We start from the raw sequence: 20807 nt of genomic DNA, 5'->3' as shown, positions 1-20807 counted from the left end.
ACTGCTTGCAGGTTATCAAAAGGAAAATTATCATCTATAGGAGTAGAATCATCCTTAATGTGCTCAAGGCGACTCAAGTGGTCTGCCACTAAATTCTGGTTATCACTCCTATCCTTAATTTCTAAATCAAATTCTTGTAATAGCAGTATCCAACGTATAAGTCTTGGTTTGGACTCCTTTTTAGCTAATAGATACTTTAGAGCTGCATGGTCCAAATACACTACTACTTTAGCACCAAGTAAATAAGCTCGGAATTTATCCAGAGCAAAAACAATAGTAAGAAGCTCTTTCTCAGTAGTAGTATAATTGGACTGGGCAGTGTCTAAAGTCTTAGACGCATAAGCAATAACAAAAGGATCCTTACCTTCACGCTGAGCCAGCGCTGCTCCTACTGTATGGTTGGAAGCATCGCACATGATTTCAAACGGCTGACTCCAGTCTGGTCCTCTCACAATTGGAGCTTAAGTCAGAGCGGTCTTCAGCTTATCAAACGCTTCTTTACAATCCTCACTGAACTCGAACTCAATATCCTTCTGTAGTAATCTGGATAAGGGAAGTGCTACCTTACTAAAGTCCTTAATAAATCTCCTGTAAAAACCTGCATGGCCAAGGAACGAACGGAGTTCCCTCACAGAGGAGGGGTAAGGTAAACTAGAAATAACATTCACCTTTGCTGGGTCTATAGAAATGCCAGTATTAGATACCACATGTCCTAATACAATCCCCAGTTTTACCATAAAGTGACATTTTTCAAAATTTAATACAAGGTTTGTATTAACACATCTATCTAATACTCTAGATAATCCATCTAAGCAAAGGCTAAAATAATCACCATAAACGCTAAAATCATCCATAAAAACCTCCATACAGTCCTCAATAAGATCAGAGAAAAGACTCATCATGCACCTTTGGAAAGTAGCTGGTGCATTGCACAAGCCAAAGGACATTCTCTTGTAAGCATAAGTCCCAAAAGGACATGTAAAAGTGGTCTTTTCCTGATCCTTAGGAGCTATATGAATCTGGAAATAACCTGTGTAACCATCTAAAAAGCAATAATGTGATTTACCTGACAGGCGATCCAACATTTGATCAATGAATGGAAGTGGGTAGTGATCCTTACGGGTAGCTTGGTTGAGACGCCTGTAATCAATGCAGACTCTCCAAGCATTCTGAACTCTAGTTGCTATGAGCTCTCCATGCTCATTCTTCACTGTAGTGACTCCAGACTTCTTGGGCACCACTTGTACTGGGCTAACCCATTCACTGTCTGAGATGGGATAGATGATACCTGCTTCCAATAGCCTGGTCACTTCTTTCTTGACAACTTCCAATATAGTGGGATTCAATCTTCTTTGGGGTTGACGGACAGGTTCTGTGCTCACATACTTGAGGGTTGATTCCTACTATGTCTGCCAAACTCCACCCAATTGCCTTCTTATGCCTCCTTAGTACATCAAGTAACTGCTCTTCTTGTTGAGAAGTGAGTTCCCTTGCAATGATAACTGGAAACTTCTGCTCATCTTCAAGATAAGCATATTTGAGATGTGGAGGGATGGGTTTCAATTCTAACTTCTGATCATAGGTAGGTTCTGGATTATCTGGAGCTTGTGAAAATGGCGAAGTGCCCTCATTGTCAGTTAAGAGGGTCCCCACACTTGGTCCTTGTCCAATGTGCCTCTCATCTAACTCTTCCTTGAGGACTTCAGCTACAGTTTCATCTATGATATCACACTGGAAGATAGAATGATCTTCTGGAGGGTTGGTCATCACTCCATTCAGATTGAAGATTACTACGCGGCCATCTATTTCAAAAGAGTATGTTCCTGAAAAAGCATCCAATTTGAATTTTGATGTCTTCAGGAATGGTCTTCCAAGTAGGATTGATGATGGCTTATCTGAGTCATTATGGGGCATCTCCAAGATATAAAAATCAGTGGGAAATGTAAGCCCTTTTATATTCACTAAAACATCTTCAGCAACTCCAGCCACTGTAATAATGCTTTTATCTACTAACACAAAACGAGCTGCCGACCTTTTTAAGGGAGGGAGCCTCAAAACATCATATATAGACAAAGGCATTATACTAACACATGCTCCTAAATCACACATGCAATCATAAATTACTACTCCACCAATAGTACAACTAACTATACAAGGACCTGGGTCACTACACTTTTCAGGTAATCCTCCCATTAAAGCAGATATGGAACTACCTAAAGGAATAGTTTCTAATTCATTAATTTTGTCTTTATGTATACATAAATCTTTTAGAAACTTTGCATATTTAAGTACCTGTTGAATAACATAAAAAAGGGGAACAGTTACCTCAACCTTTTTGAATATTTCCACCATTTTGGGATCGGGTTCCAGCTGCTTTCTGGGCTTCCTTGCAAGTTGTGGAAATGGAATAGGAGTGGTGTTTTCTGCAGTGTCTGCGCCTTTTTGTGCTTCCTCCTGTGGTTGAGCTTCTTCTTCTTCAGCTATATCCTGTATGTCCTCTTCCTCGTCAACATCTTCTAATTCAACTACCTCTTCAGCTGAGGTGTGTTCTAGTGAGCTTGAATCCTCCTGATTCCTCTCCTGCAGTGTGGTTCCGGACCTCAGGGTGATGGCATTAATGCCTCCCTTTGGATTGGATAATGGTTGAGATGGAATTCTAGTGGAGCTTGAAGGTTGGTTACTGGAATTTTGCATTGATCCAATCTGTGAAACAAGAGCTTACAAAGTAGCGGTCGGACCATTCAGACTGGCATTAATGTTATTTTCCATGGTCTGTTGTCTTTGCTCAAGAAATTTTATTAACTCTTCATTAGGAGATGAAGAAGAATGAGTAAATTGAGAGGTCTGCTGTTGGGTATTCTGTGGTCCTTGTGATTGCCTCAGGTGAGGTGCTCTGTAAGGTTGACTCTGCTGCCTGTTATTGTTATTATTCCACCTCTAATTTCCCTGATTATCTCTGCCTCCTCTGTTATTGTTGTCCCTCCAATTCTGGTTAGAATTGTCCTACCATCCATGGTTATTATTTCCACCTTGATTGTACCCTTGGTTGGGACGGTCATAGAAGTTATGACTGGATGCCACCATGTTGTCTTCCTGTTGGAGTTGTGGGCATTCATCAGTGTAATGGCTATAATCAGCACAGATTCCGCAAACTCTCTGTGGGACTAACTGTTGGCTTGGAGGAGGTTGAGCTTGCTGAACTTGTTGTTGATTCAATTGCATCTGCTTCAGCAAGTTGGTCATTTTACAGATACTCTGAGTTAAAGCAGCAGTCTCTCTGCTAGAGGATACTTCTGCAACGGCTTTTGAACGGTCTTGTTTCTGCCTGTGATTCCTAGTAGATTCAGCTAAGTCGCTGATCAATTGCCATGCCTCATCAGTAGTCTTTTACTTCTTCATAGACCCATTGCTAGCACCTTCCAATGTGGTCTTATCTTGGGGCCTCATGCCCTGTGTGATATAGCTAAGTAACACTATCTTGTCAATCATGTGGTGGGGGCATGCTTCTAGAAGATTATTGAAGCGCTCCTAGTATTCAAAGAGAGTCTCGTTGTCATCCTGAACAATCGTGGAAATATCTTTCCTCAGTTTATCAGTAACTTCAGATGGAAAGAATTTCTCTAAAAACTCTTTTCTGAGTGTATCCCAGTTGGATACATTTGCTAGAGGTTGAGTGTAGTACCACTCTCTTGCTTTTCCCTCAAGAGAAAACGGAAAAGCTTTCAGCAAAATTGAAGTTTCATCAGCACCATCACGCCTGAAAGTAGAACAGGCTGCCTGGAAATCTCTCAGGTGCTTGATAGGCTCATGAGCAGGTAAGCCATGAAACTTGGGCATCAAATTGAGCAGTGCGGTCTTTATTTCAAAATCTGTAGCCACCGCTGGGTGATGCGCTTGAAATGGTTGCATCGTAAAATCAGGGGCTCCTTCCTCCTGGATGGTAACTCTTCTAGCTGCCATGTCGTCTGCACATGAATCAACCGAATCAGTAGAACGGGGGCTGGTTTCTTCTTCAACTAACATTTCAGATCCGCCCTCAGAGAGGACCAACCGACGCCGAGCTCGCCTTATTCATGAAATAGTCCTTTCAATTTCAGGATCGAATATTGGCAAGCGTGGGTTAGGAAGTGAACGCGTCATTTGACGAAAGAAACATGCAGCTCATTGTAACAAAAAAAATAAAATGCAAATAAATAAATTCTAATTAATAATTTTAGCACTCTATTGCAACTCCCCGGCAACGGCGCCAAAAATTGATGGGGTGCAGAAATTGGCAAATTAAAAATTGTTAAAATATTTACGTTGCAAGTATAGTTCTTAACTTGCCAAAAATCCGCTCATCAATTTAGAAAGGTGTCACAGAAAATTGAAATTTAAAATACTAGGAGTATGAATCCCAGGTCGTCTCCCAACGAGTTGCAGAAAAGTGTGATATTTTATTAACCAGAGGTTTTCAAAGAAGTGAGTTGAGTAAACAGGAAATTAAAATTGATTAAATTGAATAATGTAAATAAAAACCTTGACTGGGAGTTGATTAGTTGGAATCTCTAATATTGTTGGAATGCTCTCAAGAGTAATTGATAATTAAAGGTTGGCATGTTTAGTTATCCTTTACTAGGTAAGGGAAAGTCAAACAAGTTGGAATGCTACGTCTATTCACAAGTTGCAATCCACTTAATTAAAAGGGATTGGTATTAGTGACTAGAGAGCAATCCAACAGTTAACCCAATTACAATTTCTCTTTCAATCCTTCCAACTCAAGAATTCCTTTCAATCAACTCCCCATTAAGTTAGGGAACTACTCGCTCATTGTGAATAGTAAATCCATAACATATGAAAGGGAATTAAAAGAAGACATGAAAAATAGAAATTAAAATGATTAATTAAAAATAAAAATAATCTTTGTATTAAATAATCCTAAGAGTATTTCAATGGTAAAATTGAACAAAGCAAAGAACATGGAAGAGTAAAGCCAAGTAAAGAAAACGAACTAAAATGACGAAGTCTTGATGAGGTAATAACTATTCTCAGTGTTCCAATGCAAAGACCAATCGAAAATTAAAATCCTAAAAACTATGAATGTCTGGAGAGAAAACCTAGAGGAGGAGTAAAACTAGATCTAAAACTAAAAACTGTCTAGAATGAATGTATCCCTTGGTTTCTGTATGTTCTCTGGCTCTAGTCTGCTGTTCTCGGCCAAACACTGGGTCAAAATATGGCCCGAAATTATCCCCAGCGATTCTGCAAATTATGCAGATCGCGCATGTCACGCGATCGCGTTGCTCATGCGGACGCGTCATTCGCGTTTTGCTTTACCACGCAGGCGCGTCATCCATGCGGCCGCATTACTCGTGCTGTTCCATGCTGCGCGGTCACGTCATCTATGCGGCCACGTTACTGCAATTTGCTCTCTTTCGCATGGTTGCGTTGCCTCTCGCTGGTCATCTCCTCAATTTCTTGTGTTCCTTCCATTTTTGCTAGCTTCCCTTCCAATCTCCAACTCATTCATGCCCTATAAAGTCTGAAACACTTAACACACAGATCATGGCATCGAATGGAATAAAAGAGAATTAAAATGCATAATTAAAAGTCTATGGGAAGCAGTTTTCAATCATGTACTAATTCCAGGAAGGAAATATAAATGCATGCTAAATTAATGAATAAGTGGGTGAAGATCATGATAAAACCACACAATTAAACACAATATAAACCATAAAATAGTGGTTTATCAGTCTATCAATCATTATGGTCAGGTTTGAATCCAGTAGGTTCACAGTGAATTAATGAAGTTTACTCATCATCTGTCAGAAAAAATCTCACCTCGATTTATGAGACAAAACACAAAAGATCTCATTATCAGAAACATTAAGAAAACAGGGATGAAGTAAGAATGCCCAGTTCAGTTCTTAACTTGCAGAACCTCTCCTCTATCAATGGTTTGGTGAATATATCAGCTAGCTGACCTTTAAAGTTAACAAATTGAATATCTAAATTTTCGTTTTGCACATGTTCTCTTATCGAATGAAAATGAACTTCAATGTGCTTTGTTCTTGAGTGCAAAACTGGGTTTTTGGAAATGTTAATAGCACTCATGTTGTCACAAAATAATAGAATATTAGAGACATTCAGTTTATAGTCAGCTAGTTGAGTTTTCAGCCATAATAATTGAGAACAGCAAGAGGAGGCTGCAATATACTCAGCTTTGGCTGTTGAAAGTGCTACTGTAGCTTGCTTTTTGCTAGACCAAACAATGAGAAATTTCCCAAGAAAGCAGCACATGCCACTTGTGCTTCTTCTATCAATCCTATCCCCAGCAAAATCTGTATCACAGAAACCCACTAATTGAAATGAATCAGTCTTAGGAAACCATAAACCATAATTAGTGGTACCAAGCACATATCGGATGATCCTCTTCACAGCCGAGAGGTGGGACTCCTTAGCCTTTGATTGAAACCTTGAGCAAACTCCAACACTTTGAATGATATCAGGCCTTGAGGAAGTTAGATACATCAAGGATCCAATCATCCCTCTATAGCGTGTCTCATCAACATCTCTACCATGTTCATCCTTATCAAGCTTGATGTTAGGATGCATGGGGGTTCCCATTGGCTTAGCACAGTCCAGCCCAAACTTTTTGACAAGTTCCTTTGCATATTTTTCTTGACGGATGAATATGCCTTCTGCAGTTTGCTTGATTTGCAAGCCTAGGAAGAAATTGAGCTCTCCCATCATGCTCATATCAAATTCATTGGTCAAAAGCTTAGCAAAATCTGCACACAAATCCTCATTAGTCGAACCAAATATAATATCATCAACATAAACTTGCACAAGAATAAAATGATCATGATAGTTCCTAATAAATAAAGTGGTGTCAGTGGCTCCTCTTTGAAAATTGTTTTTCAATAAAAATAAGCTAAGCCTCTCATACCAAGCTCTAGGAGCTTGTCTCAAACCATACAAGGCTTTAGCTAGTTTGAAAACATGGTTAGGAAAAGATTTATTTTCAAACCCAGGTGGTTGAGCCACATAAACCTCTCTATCTATTATGCCATTGAGGAAAGCACATTTTACGTTCATTTGGAATAGCTTGAAGCCACAATGAGCAGCATATGCAAGGAGCAATCTGATGGCTTCCATTCGAGCTACAGGTGCAAAAGATTCATCAAAATCAATCCCTTCCTCTTGATCATATCCTTGAGCAACCAATCTAGCTTTGTTTCACACTATGGATCCATCTTCACCCTGTTTGTTTCTGAAAATCCATTTAGTGCCAGTGACTTTCTTTCCATTCGGGTAAGGCACCAATGACCAGACTTAATTTTTCTCAAACTGCTGTAATTTCTCCTCCATAGCTAATGCCCAAGAGGGATCAGCAAGGGCTTCTTAGATGTTTTGAGGTTCAATCTTTGACAAAAGAGTTAAGTTGTTGGATTCATCTCTTTTCAAGGATGACCTTGTTGAAATACTTTTGGAGGGATCACTATTTATGAATTTCTCAGGGTAATTTTTTAGAAACTTCCATTCCCTGGGCCTTTTGATTTGAGTTGAAGATTCAGGTTCCTCTTGATCAACAATGGCTTCTGCATCAGTGTTTTCAGCTGCGACAGGAGATAATTCCAAATTGTCTCCTGCAGAATTGGAATTTTTGCTGCTGACAGGTGCAACTTCATGCGAACTTGGATTTTGTGGAACTGGTTCATTGTTCTTTGGTGCTTCAGCTTCAAAACCTGGACTATCATCAATGCAAACTAACGTTAGGATTTTTGCTAGTAAAGAATTTTATAAAAATAGTCGCGTTGTAGATATAGTTTCTAAACTAACAGAAATCCCTTCGTGCAAATGTTTTGGTTGTCACAAGTAACAAACCCCTTTAAAATTGATAACCGAAGTATTTAAACCTCGGGTCGTCTTCTCAAGGAACTGCAGGGAAGTATGTTCTTATTATTGGTTATGAGTTTTGTAAATTGGGGGTTTTGAAAGTAAGGAACAAGTAATTTAAATGACAAGTAAAATAAATAAATAACTATAAAATAAACTCTTGGCAAAGCATGACAATTCGGAAGTCTTATCCTAGTTATCCTTATCAATGGTGATGAGAATTGAGTTTAATCCCACTTAGTTAACCTTTACTAAACAAGGAAGGTCAAGTGGACTAATCAATTTGATCCTCAGGTCCTAGTCAATTCCTAAGGAAAGACTAGAGTTATTGGAATTCAATTCGATTAGCAAGAATAACAATTATCAATCACGATGAGTTTGATAATCAAAAAAAAAAAAAAAAAAAAAATAAAAATAAAAAACAATCACATGATTTGATAACTCAAGAAATTGATAAAAGCAAGGAAATCTAAATTAAATAAAAAAAAAAAAAAAAAAAAAAAAAAAAAAAAAAAAAAAAAAAAAAAAAAAAAAAATAAAGAGTCGGAATGCTAAATTGAAATAACAAGAAATCCTAATCCTAAAACCTAAGAGAGAGGAGAGAACCTCTCTCTAAAAACTACATCTAATACCATCAAAAGTGAATAATTGAATGCCTCTCTTGAATGGATGCATTCCCCCACTTTATATCATCTAATCTGTGCTTTCTGAACTTGGATCTGGGCCAAAAAGGGCTTCAGAAATCGTTGGGAGCATTTTCTGTAATTTCTGGTGCGTAGCGTCTGTCACGCGTCCGCGTGGGTCACGCGGTCGCGTCATCTGGAGTTTTTCTTGTCACGCGTTCGCTTCGGTCATGTGTCTGCGTCATCTATGTTCTGCTTAAGGCGCGCGGCCGTGTCAGTCACGCATTCGTGTCGCTGCCTTTTTGCACTGGGCTTGCGGCCGCGTCGTCTATGCGTTCGCGTCGATGCTAGTTTCTTCAAAAACTCCATTTTGTGCTTTCCTTCCATTTTTGTATGTTTCCTTTCCATCCTTTAAGTCATTCCTGCCTTTAGAATATCTGAAACTACTTAACACACAAATCACGGCATCGAATGGTAATAAAGGGTAATTAAAATAATTATTTTTAAAGCATAGGAAACGTGTATTTCACATATATCACACAATAAGGAAGGGAAGGTAAAACCATGAAATTTACATGAATAAGTAGGTGAAGGATTGAATAAATCTCTTGAATTGAGCACAATATATATCATAAAATATGAGTTTATCAACCTCCCCACACTTAAACAAGAGCATGTCCTCATGCTAAATCCAAGATAAAGAGTAAGGTAAAGTGGTGGAATCTCATCCAATGCAGTCTATCCTAAATGCAACTACCTGAATGAATCATGCAATTCTGATTTTTATTAACTTGTATATAAAACTTACATGTAGTTAAATTAATTCACATTCTCAAGGAATCATATATGCATAGCCAACCTTAGATAATGTAAGTGCACTTTTACAATTGAGATGGGTAAAAAATATTTTTCAAACTTGCAAGACAATTAACAATTTAAGCAGAGATATATGGTGATGAGCTATTGAACCCTCACTGGATTTTGTGTTTACTCTCTAGTCACTCAGTGTTTATTGGGTTAATCACTCTATTCTTCTTTTTATCCTTACTTTCTATAACTTTGTTCTTCATCTAACCAATCAACAATTATAGAAAACAAACATATAAAAATCATGAGGTCTTTTTCAAGGTTGTAATGGGATCAAGGTGAAGGTAAGGGTATATGTATAAGGCCAAGTGAGCTAATAAGTGAATCCTTGATTAGTCTAAGATCTCACCTAACATACATATTTTTGTAAAAGTCAAAAGTTCCCTTTAACCTATTTGCCCAACTTTTCTCACTTTGTATGGCAAGCTCATGCATTAACTTAAATTTTATCCCATGTGCATTGATTCTTTTTATTTTGCAATTGGGAAATTTTTTTGTGTCCCCTTTATTTAAATACTTGAATTTTTTTTTTCAATGTACCTGGTAACTCAATTGTTTTGTTTTATTTCACATGAGCATGCTTCCCAAAAATTTTTTTATTTTGGATATTTTTATTCCTTTTAACTTTCTACCTTTGTTTCTATCATCCATGTTCCCATAAAGTTCCCCATACTTAAACAACACACAATTTCTATCTTAAGCTAACCAAGGATTCAACTTGGGGTTTTTATTTTGTTTTTCTACTTAAGGCTAGTAATGTGGTTTATAGAATAAGAGGGGATTAAAAAGCTCAAGGGGGTTAACAAGGGTGATGTAAAAGGTAGGCTAATTTGGGATAAGTGAGGAAAAATTCAAATGATGGCCTCAATCACTTTTTTAGTATGTATCTATATTCTATAATCGGACATATAGATTAAAACAAAGTAAAAAACACCAGAATAAAAAAGAAGGGCAAAACACACAGGAATGAAATTTATGGTTTGAATGTAACCATACAATTAAGCTCAAAACTTACAGGCTGTGTGTTCTCTAGCTCAAAAATCATATCTCAGTTATACATGTCATGCAAGTAGAAATTAAGAGTTCCCATTATTCTCAATGTAAACTTTTTTGGGTGGCTTTAGAGTTTTAGTGTTCCTCCTTGATGAAATGTTGTTAACTAACTAACATGTTATGTTCTATATACAAGGTGTGTGGATTGTTTTGATTCTATTAAAGTCTCTAGTTTACTTCCTTTTTATTTTCAATTTAAACCAAACTTATCATATGCTAAAAGGGTAAACTATACTAATTAATCCACATATTCTATAACTAATAAATTAGAATTGCAAACTAAACTAAATGGCTAAAATATGAACTAAAGTGCAAAATGCAGAAAATAGAGTAAAAACACATGAAAAGAACAATGTATAAGTACTAAAAGATAAAAATAAAAATAAAAAAATAGAAAAATAAGATAAAAAGAGTCTGTAGTGGTTCACCAAAAAATACGCCAGAGATGGCGACCTCCCCACACTTAAAATAAAGCATCGTCCTTGATGCTCACTCAAGCCGGGTGTGAAGGAGTGTCATCACTAGAAGGATGGGCTGCTGGAGTCTCGGTGGTGGTCTGAGGATCTGCAGACTGGATGAGGGTAGGAGGATCTGTCTGCTGTAGTGGAGGCTCCGACTGGATAGGAATCTCTGTATCGGTGGCCTGAAGCTGCTGTGGACCCTCCTGCTGTGGCGCAGCCGGCTCCGGTCCTGTCTGTGCAGCCTGGGTGGGTGTCTCCTCCTCGTGATCGTCCTCCTCCACCTCAGATGTATCAAAAGGGGTGTCAGGCTCGGAGGGAATGTCGCCGCTGGAACGGATCATTAACTTGACGTTCTCATAGCGTCGCTTGTTGCGACGCTCTATACGATCCAAGCGGGCAAAGAGTCGATGCACCAAATGGTAGATAGGCTCAGGAGCAGCTGGAGGTGCAGTGGGCGGGGCAGGTGCAGCAGTGGAAGAAGAGGGGGCAGCTGAAGGTGTGGCTGTCTCATTAGAAACAGTAAGGAATAAAGGTCTGTAGCCTAAAGCCAAAAAGTTCCTGCTGTGAGGAATGATTTTCTTGCAGTCCGCAGCAAGTGGCTTCTCATCAGCATCCTCCCAAGGCACGTCAGCTCGACGGCCTAGCTGGGTGACCAGATAAGGGAAGGGGAGGGTTCCTCTGACATGGACCCTGGCCATATAGGCCGGATGAATCGTGGTAGGTATAGGTCCTTACCCTCCATCACACACCAGAGGAGGGTGATCATAGCAGCAGGCAGCTTCGTCTCATGAGTGCTCGGCATAATAAAGTTACTCAGGATCTGGTGCCAGAGCCAAGCCTCATCATTCAAGTATATCTGCTTGATTCCTTTAGTCATGGTGGTGTTCTTACCCATGACCCATGGGACAGTAGGGTCAAGGGCTATCCTCTCCTTGACAGGATCCCAGTCAAATCTCAGAAACCTCATATCCTCTTCAGCCTTTTGGTAACCGTTAGACTGATCTGACTTAGGCTGAAGGCGCAGAATATCCTCAATAGCCTCTTCAGTGACCATTATCTGTTTCCCTCTGAGGTGAACTGCATCCAGGGAAGTCTTGAAATAATTGCAGTAAAACTCTCTTACCCAGGAAGCATTGACCTTAGTCAAATTTCTCTCCAAGAAGAACCAGCCTCTTTGTTTGATCTGATCGGAGGTGTACTGCTGTAGTTCTTCTGGAATTTTCAAAGTCCTCTCCATGTATAGATTTTTGGAGGTAGAAAACACCGGATACTTGAGCTCACAGTATTGGTTTGCAAACTTAATTGGATCATTGGCAGGGAGGAGCTGGTCAGCCTTCTCCTGCAGGGTAAAGTGCTTCTCCCGCCAGGAGTCATCATGCATAAGCTCCAGGAGAGACATAGAGGATTCACCTCTTTTTCGTTTGCCAGTTATTGCCTTTCCTTTTCCCTTTCTTTGAGGGTCAGACATCCTAAAAAAAACAGAAATCTAGGATATAATAAAAGCAGGAAAACAAGTAGGCAAATAACAAGATAAGCACAAAGTGGCAAAGGAGCAGTAGGCTATGAAATGAGTTGAATAATTGTGCATTTTGGATTGTTTCGGAGTGAAAAAGATGAGATGAGAAAGTTCAATTCAAAATGTAATATAAATAGAATTCATGTTAATTAGGAAAAACCAAACTCATGCATTGAGTTAAAAAAAAGTAAAGAGTGAGTCAAAAAGCAGAAGGGGTTGTTAGAAAGTTAAAAGTGGTTTGAAATTGAAAAAGAGGTTAGAAAGTAAAAATCAGTGAGTTAGTAAAAAGAAAGTCAGAGTAAGTGGCATGATGATTGGTTTCTAAGTAACAAGAATTTCACAAATTAAAGCAACAGACAACTCGTATTTAAGCAAGGAAATCAAGTTGTTGATGATTCATATAGATATACCAATAGCGAAAATTGAAATCTAATCAACAATAATGTGATTTATTAACCGGGAAAACAAAAGGAATAAGAATGCTGACCCGTGCATTCATGAATTAGTTTCATGAAAGCTAAGGAAAGCAAAATTGAAAATGCCAAAACCAATACATGAATGAGAATCAAAACGATTTACAGAAAATTGGGCAGCATTCTGGCTAAAATTGGATGTTCCCAGAAAATAAACAGCAAAAAGAATAGTTCATATAGATTAAAATAAATTGCAAATAGATATAAATAATATGAACATGAAAGAGCAGTCGCAATAGTAGCATGAACAGTAAGAACATCATATGAACAATATTAACATCACAGCAACAGCAGAATTGCGAAAATTATAAAACAAGTAGCAAGAACAGCGCAATGAATTAGGCCTAAATCCACTAACCACATCCTAGCTACCTAACCACCTAGAATCAACTACAAACATGCAACTCTAACTAGCCTAATTTGAACAAAATTGGAAACATATGCAACTAATTACGAATGAAAGAAAAATAGCGTTTGGCGGAACCTGGTAGGCGTATGAATGAAGCTAGGGAACAGAGAGATGGCGGGGGTATGGTTGCGGTGGTGCTGGGAGAGGCACGGTGGTGCGGTGGCGGAACAGGGCTACGCGGTGGTGGTGGTGGCTGTTTGTGGTGGCAGGGGGGTTTCGGGTAGGGTGACTGGTGGAGAGGGTGGTTGAAGAAGAATGGGGGTAAGGGTGATGGTGGTGGGAGTCGCAGCGGTGAGGGCGCGGTGCCGGTGGCTGTGCAGCGGCGGCGTAGCGGTGGTGGAGGGAAGAAGAGAAGAGAAAGAGAAGAAAGAGAGGGAAGGAAGAAAAAGGGGTTGGCGTCGCGGTTGTGGCTGGGTGGTCGAGGGTGGTGCGGCGGTTGGAGGTGGTTGGCTGGGAGTGGTGGTGGTAGCGGGTGGGTTGTAGAGAAGAAAGGAAGAAGAAGGGGAATGGGGGGCGCGACGGGTAGGGTTTCGCGTCACTGGGGTTAGTAAATTTGAATCCACGAGATCGCGTGGGGCACGCAGTCGCGTGGCTAGGGTGGATGGGGGGGTTGATGCGATCGCATGAGTGACGCGATCACATGGAATGGGTAAAAGGGTGAATGACGCGGTCGCATGAGGCTGCGACCACGTCGCTGGAAATTGTGCTAAACGCACAATTCCAGCATCGTTTCAGCGCAACTCTCTGTCTCCTTTGGGGTGTTTGTGCAATCCACGCGATGCGAACGCGTCGCTCACGCTTTCGCGTGGGATGGGTGTTTTGCAAGTGACGCATTCGCGTGATGGACGCGAACGCGTGGGCCGTTTTGCGTGAAATGCACGACAGCCGCACGATTCCAGCCCAGATTTCTGGGCGTTGGATTTTTACGCCGAATTCCAGATCACGCGGCCGCGTGAATGACGCGGACACGTGGGAGATGGTTTTCGCAACTGACGCGATCGCTTTAGCGATGCGGTCGCATCGCACACCTTTCTTTCTTTTTTTATGCAGGTATGCAATTATGCAGTATGCAATGCTAAATGCAAATGTTATGTATAGCATCCAGGTTCAATAAAAATAAAACAATATAAAAATAAATAAAACGAAATAAAATAGAAACAGGAACGATCATACCATGGTGGGTTGTCTCCCAACTAGCACTTTTAGTTAAAGTCCTTAAGTTGGACATTAGATGAGCTTCCTGTTATGGTGGCTTGTGTTTAAATTCATCTAGAAATCTCCACCAATGTTTGGAATGCCAACAGCCTCCGGGGTCCCAAACTAGGCAAGTGAAGCTTTTGAGCAGCTTCAAACAGATTCTCAGGCTCCCGGGGTGACGAATGTCAGAATAGATTCCAGGATCCCAAACTTTGCTTTTAAATCCGCCTTCGTTTTGATCTATGTTTTTCCATCCGGACGGCTTAGAAAATGTATTCTCACCAAGATGACCAAACGTCTTCCGAGATCCATTCGATTGAACATGATACCAATCCGTGCACTTCGAGTTGAAGCGTGGAACCTTATTGAACCTTGTGCACCAGCTCTGAGTACGAGCCATTTTCCTCTTACTCTTAAAGCCGCAGAGAGCTCTAAGCTGGACATCTGTTTCAAGCAAACCATATTCAAGTGGAAAAGTAAAGTTAAAGGTTAAGGATTGTACCCACTTGAAGCTTGTATTGGGTGGTAATAGCCTTGGGATAGGTGTTTCCAATGGTTCTGTAAGTTCTACTCCCTTGTAATCTTCTGTGAATTCCTCCATTTCCTTGCAAAATTCTTCAAATGCAACCACGTCCTAATCAAAGTCTTCTATGTCTTCCTCATCACTTAAGTCATAAGCTGGAGGTTGAGAAAAATCTACCTCCGCATCATCTTCGTATTCACTTGGGGAAGATTCTTCGATCTCAGAGAATTCACTTGCGGAGGCAAGTTCATTACTAGGAGAACTTGACTTGAGATTATCATCATCAAGGAAGCTTGCGTCTTGGGTCATTCCGTCTAATTCTTCATAAAACACCTGCCTTGGGGGTTGTGCACTGTCCTCCTTAGCATCAATTGTAACGTCCTTGACGAAATTCTTCATAACTCTGGATTCCCATGGAGGTTCAGCATCTCCTAAATCTTCAATCAGTACTTCTTCTTCTTGGATAATTTGAGCTTCCTCCAATTGTTCCAGAACAAAGTTGTGCTCATTACGGCCCTCTAGGGTTTCTAGTGTCTCCTTCATGCTACGTTCGTCATTAGATTCTCCACATAAAGCTATTGGAGTTCCTTGAGTGTCTAAACGTCTGGAAGATAATTGATGTATTGCTTGCTCCAGCTGATGAAGGGTTGTATGAAGTTGATCTACTGTTTCCTTGAGACGAGCCTGTGATTCTCGAGGTGATGGATTTGGATATGGTACATAGGGAAGTGGTGGTGTTTGGGAGTAATTGGATTGGAACTGGGGTAAATAAGAATCATACGATGGTGAATGGTGAAAAGAAGCTTGTGAGTGTGGCGATTCAAAGTTATGTTGAGAGGATGGTCTATAGGCACAGGGTGGGGCTTGTTGGTAGTTACAAGGTTGTCCACCATATCTATTAGCTTGGTATGCATTGTAAAGTGGTCCTTGTCTGTGATACTGTGGAGGGTGTTGTTGCCTAAAGGGTTGATCAAGTCCTCGTGGCTCCATCCATCTTTGATTGTTCTGACCTTGATGCATGTTCCTGCTATAACTTCCATTTCCTTCAACAATATTAGAACCAAACTCAAAGCGAGAGGGGTGAGAATTCATAGTAGCTAATAAAAATAAAAGGAGAAAACAAAACAAATAAACAAGTAAAAGAAAAATATTTACAATAACCTATAATAAGGCACACGATTGCAGCTCCCCGGCAACGGCGCCATTTTGACGTAGGATTTTCGCTAGTAAAGAATTTTATAAAAACAGTCGCGTTGTAGATATAGTTTCTAAACCAACAGAAATCCCTTCGTGCAAACGTTTTGGTTGTCACAAGTAACAAACCCCTTTAAAATTGATAACCGAAGTATTTAAACCTCGGGTCGTCTTCTCAAGGAACTGCAGGGAAGTATGTTCTTATTATTGGTTATGAGTTTTGTAAATTGGGGGTTTTGAAAGTAAGGAACAAGTAATTTAAATGACAAGTAAAATAAATAAATAACTATAAAATAAACTCTTGGCAAAGCATGACAATTCGGAAGTCTTATCCTAGTTATCCTTATCAATGGTGATGAGAATTGAGTTTAATCCCACTTAGTTAACCTTTACTAAACAAAGGAAGGTCAAGTGGACTAATCAATTTGATCCTCAGGTCCTAGTCAATTCCTAAGGAAAGACTAGAGTTATTGGAATTCGATTCGATTAGCAAGAATAACAATTATCAATAACGAAGAGTTTGATAACTCAAGAGTCTCCAATTGATCAATTAAAGCCAAAAGGGGAAAATCTAAATTATTTATATAAATAAAGGAAAGCAATCACAATTCTGAAATACCTCAAGTTGCACTAATAAAGATATCAAATGTAACATGGAAGAGTTCATAAATTAAATTGAGAAAATAATAAAAAGGAATATTGAACCTGATAGAGTCGGAATGCTAAATTGAAATAACAAGAAATCCTAATCCTAAAATCTAAGAGAGAAGAGAGAACCTCTCTCTAAAAACTACATCTAAAACCATCAAAAGTGAATAATTGAATGCCTCTCTTGAATGGATGCATTCCTCCACTTTATATCATCTAATCTGTGCTTTCTGAACTTGGATCTGGGCCAAAAAGGGCTTCAGAAATTGCTGGGAGCGTTTTCTGTAATTTCTGGTGGGTGGCGTCTGTCACGCGTCCGCGTGGATCACGCGGTCGCGTCATCTGGAGTTTTCCTTGTCACGCGTTCACTTCGGTCATGCGTCCGCATCATCTATGTTCTGCTTAAGGCACGCGGCCGCGTCAGTCACGTGTTCGCGTCGCTGCCTTTTCGCGCTGGGCATGCGGCCGCGTCGTCCATGCGTTCGCGTCAATGCCAGTTTCTTCAAAAACTCCATTTTGTGCTTTCCTTCCATTTTTGTATGTTTCCTTTCCATCCTTTAAGTCATTCCTGCCTTTAGAATATTTGAAACTACTTAACACACAAATCACGGCATCGAATGGTAATAAAGGGTAATTAAAATAATTATTTTTAAAGCATAGGAAACATGTATTTCACATATATCACATAATAAGGAATGGAAGGTAAAACCATAAAATTTACATGAATAAGTAGGTGAAGGATTGAATAAATCTCTTGAATTGAGCACAATATATATCATAAAATATGGGTTTATCACAAACACTGGGAACAGAGTTAGATTCACAGAATGTGACATGCATGGCTTCCTCAACAGTTTTGGAGTTCTTGTTATAAACTCTGTAGGCCTTGCTATTTGTGGAATTACCAAGAAAAATCCCTTCATGTGTTTTCGGATTAAGTTTTCCTAAATTTTCTTTGATATTCAAAATGAAACACTTGCAACCAAACACATGAAAATAACTAAGATTAGGAGGATGCCCTTTTCAAAGTTCATATGGGGTTTTCTTCAAGAACTTCCTAATGATGGTTCTATTTAAAACATAGCAGGTTGTGTTCACAGCTTCAGCCCATAAGAACTTGGGAATTTCATATTCACATAACATAGTTCTAGCCATTTCTTGTAAATTTCTATTTCTTCTTTCAACAACACCATTTTGTTGAGGTGTTCTTGGACAAGAAAAGTTATGTGATATGCCTTGTTCATCACAAAAAGATTCAAATTATTGATTTTCAAATTCTTTGCCATGATCACTTCTAATTGAAACAAATTTCAAGTCTTTTTCATTTTGAATCTTTTTGCTGAATTTCTCAAAAACAGAAAAAGACTCATGTTTATGAGCAAGAAAGAACACCCATCCAAATCTAGTATAGTCATCCACAATTACCATGCCATAACTCTTTCCTCCAAGACTTTGAGTCCTAGTTGGTCCAAATAGATCAAGATGCAACAACTCCAATGGTTTCTTAGTAGAGACATCTTCCTTGGGTTTGAAAGAGGTTTTAATTTGTTTACCCATTTGACAAGCATCACAAATGATATCCTTCTCAAATTTTATATTAGGAAGATCTCTTACTAAGCCTCTCTTTACAAGCTTAGAGATTTGGAACATGCTAGCATATCCTAACCTCTTATGCCACATCCATTTTTCAAATTCCATTGAAGAGAAACATGTTACATTTTGAACTTTTAGATCATCTAGAGTGATACCATAAACATTGTTACTTCTTTTGGCAACAAATAAAACAGCCCATATTTTCTCATTTATGACTCTACAATCTGATTTCCTAAAGGTTATAGCATATCCAAGGTCACACAATTGACTTACGCTCAATAGATTATGCTTTAACCTATCAACTAAAAAGACACTATCAATGTAAGTTGAAAAATCTTTGCCAACCATACCAATGGCAATTATTTTACCTTTACCATTATCTCCAAAAGTGACAAATCCTCCATTATACTTGTTGAGTTTAATGAAGAAAGTATCCCTTCCAGTCATATGCCTTGAACATCCACTATCAAGATACCACATGTCCATTTTCTTCTTGGATGCAAGGGAAACCTCATCTTCCTCATTATGATCTGCCATCAGACATAGTTGAGCCTCTTGATCTGAGCTCTCTGAGCTGGTATCATTCTCCAAGTCCTCCCATGTTGCCATCATCACCTTCTTTTTGTATTTCTTGGATTTTTCACCTTTCTTACGTTGAGGGAAATCTGACTTGAAGTGACCAGGTTCCCTGCAGTGATGGCATGTGAACTTGACTTGATCTTTCTTGACATCTTTGCATGAAGAGCTTCCTTTGCTTTTGCTTTTGTGTCTCAGTAGTCTTCTCATTTTTCTTGCAAAGAGCACCATTTCTTCATCTGAGAAGCTGTCATCAGATTCTTCTCCTTGGGCTGTCATTCTTGATTTTAGTACTATACTTTTCTTTTTGTCATCTTTGTATTGAGACATGTGAGTAGTTTCATAGGCCAGCAGCTTTCCTCTTAGCTCATCATAGGTGATTTTGATCAAATCATTCCTTTCAGAGATGGTTGTGCTTTTCACTTCCCACTTCTTAGTGAGACTTCTCAGGATCTTCCTTACTAGAGTTTCTTTAGAGTAGTTTCTTCCCATGGCATCCAGATTGTTGATGATTATTGAGAACCTTTCGAACATTTGATTGATGCTCTCATCCTTCTTCATACTGAACATTTCATACTCCTTCATTAGCATGTCAATTCTGGTTTCCTTCACTTGCTTAGTGCCTTCATGAGTGAGTCTGAGCTTGTCCCATATTTCTTTAGCCATTTTACACCTTGACACTTTTCTGAACTCTTCAAAACTGATTGCACAGTGCATCAGGTTGATTGCCTTGGCATTGAGTTCAACCTTCTTCTTTTCTTCATCTGTCCATTCATTGTCTTCCTTTTCCACTACTTCTCCATCAACATTCTATTTAGTGGGAATGTCTGGTCTGTTGGTGCACGAAATTGTGATCTCTGGTAATGGCTTCTTAGGCCAGATACTCTGATCTAGTTTTACAGTCTGTCACAACTTCGATACAACTAACCAGCAAGTGCACTGGGTCGTCCAAGTAATACCTTACGTGAGTAAGGGTCGAATCCCACGGAGATTGTTGGTATGAAGCAAGCTATGGTCACCTTGTAAATCTCAGTCAGGCGGATATAAAATAATTATGTGGTTTTTGAATTATAAATAATAAAATAGGGATAGAGACACTTATGTAATTCATTGATAGGAATTTCAGATAAGCGAATGGAGATGCTTTCGTTCCTCTAAACCTCTGCTTTCCTGCTATCTTCATCCAATCAGTCTTACTCCTTTCCATGGCTGGCTTTATGCAAGGGCATCACCGTTGTCAGTGGCTACATCCCCTCCTCTCAGTGAATAATATGCTCACGCACCCTGTCACGGCACGGCTATTCATCTGTCGGTTCTCGATCATGCTGGAATAGGATTCACCCTCCTTTTGCGTCTGTCACTAACGCCCAACAATCGCGAGTTTGAAGCTCGTCACAGTCATTCAATCATTGAATCCTACTCAGAATACCACAGACAAGGTTTAGACCTTCCGGATTCTCTTGAATGCCGCCATCATTCTAGCTTACGCCACGAAGATTCTGGTTAGGAGATCTAAGAGATACTCATTCTAGCTTAATTCATGTAGAACAGAAGTGTTTGTCAGGCACGCGTTCATAAGGGGGACGGATGATGAGCGTCACACATAATCATCACCTTCATCACGTTCTTGGGTGCGAATGGATATCTTAGAAGCGAAATAAGAAGAATTGAATAGAAAACAGTAGTACTTTGCATTAATCTTTGAGGAACAGCAGAGCTCTACACCTTAATCTATGGAGTGTAGAAACTCTACCGTTGAAAATACATAAGTGAAGGTCCAGGCATGGCCGAGATGG

At 39.5% G+C, this 20807-nt stretch overlaps 1 protein-coding gene across 1 annotated transcript; it reads right to left on the bottom strand.

Annotated features, from left to right (window-relative positions):
• Positions 1-5865: 5865 nt before the first annotated feature.
• LOC140180501 (uncharacterized) lies at positions 5866-19677 on the bottom strand. The gene is made up of 5 exons (XM_072221711.1): positions 18845-19677; positions 18396-18730; positions 11039-11321; positions 7467-7732; positions 5866-6821 (listed from the first exon to the last, which is right to left on the bottom strand). Exons 1-5 carry the CDS (start codon positions 19675-19677, stop codon positions 5866-5868), a joined length of 2673 nt encoding a protein of 890 aa, XP_072077812.1.
• Between the last annotated feature and the right edge of the window lie 1130 nt (positions 19678-20807).

This window comes from Arachis hypogaea, chromosome 17 (genome assembly GCF_003086295.3).
Source record: "Arachis hypogaea cultivar Tifrunner chromosome 17, arahy.Tifrunner.gnm2.J5K5, whole genome shotgun sequence".
NCBI classification, from domain to species: Eukaryota; Viridiplantae; Streptophyta; class Magnoliopsida; order Fabales; family Fabaceae; genus Arachis; species Arachis hypogaea.
This window is presented reverse-complemented; position numbering and strand designations above follow the sequence as displayed.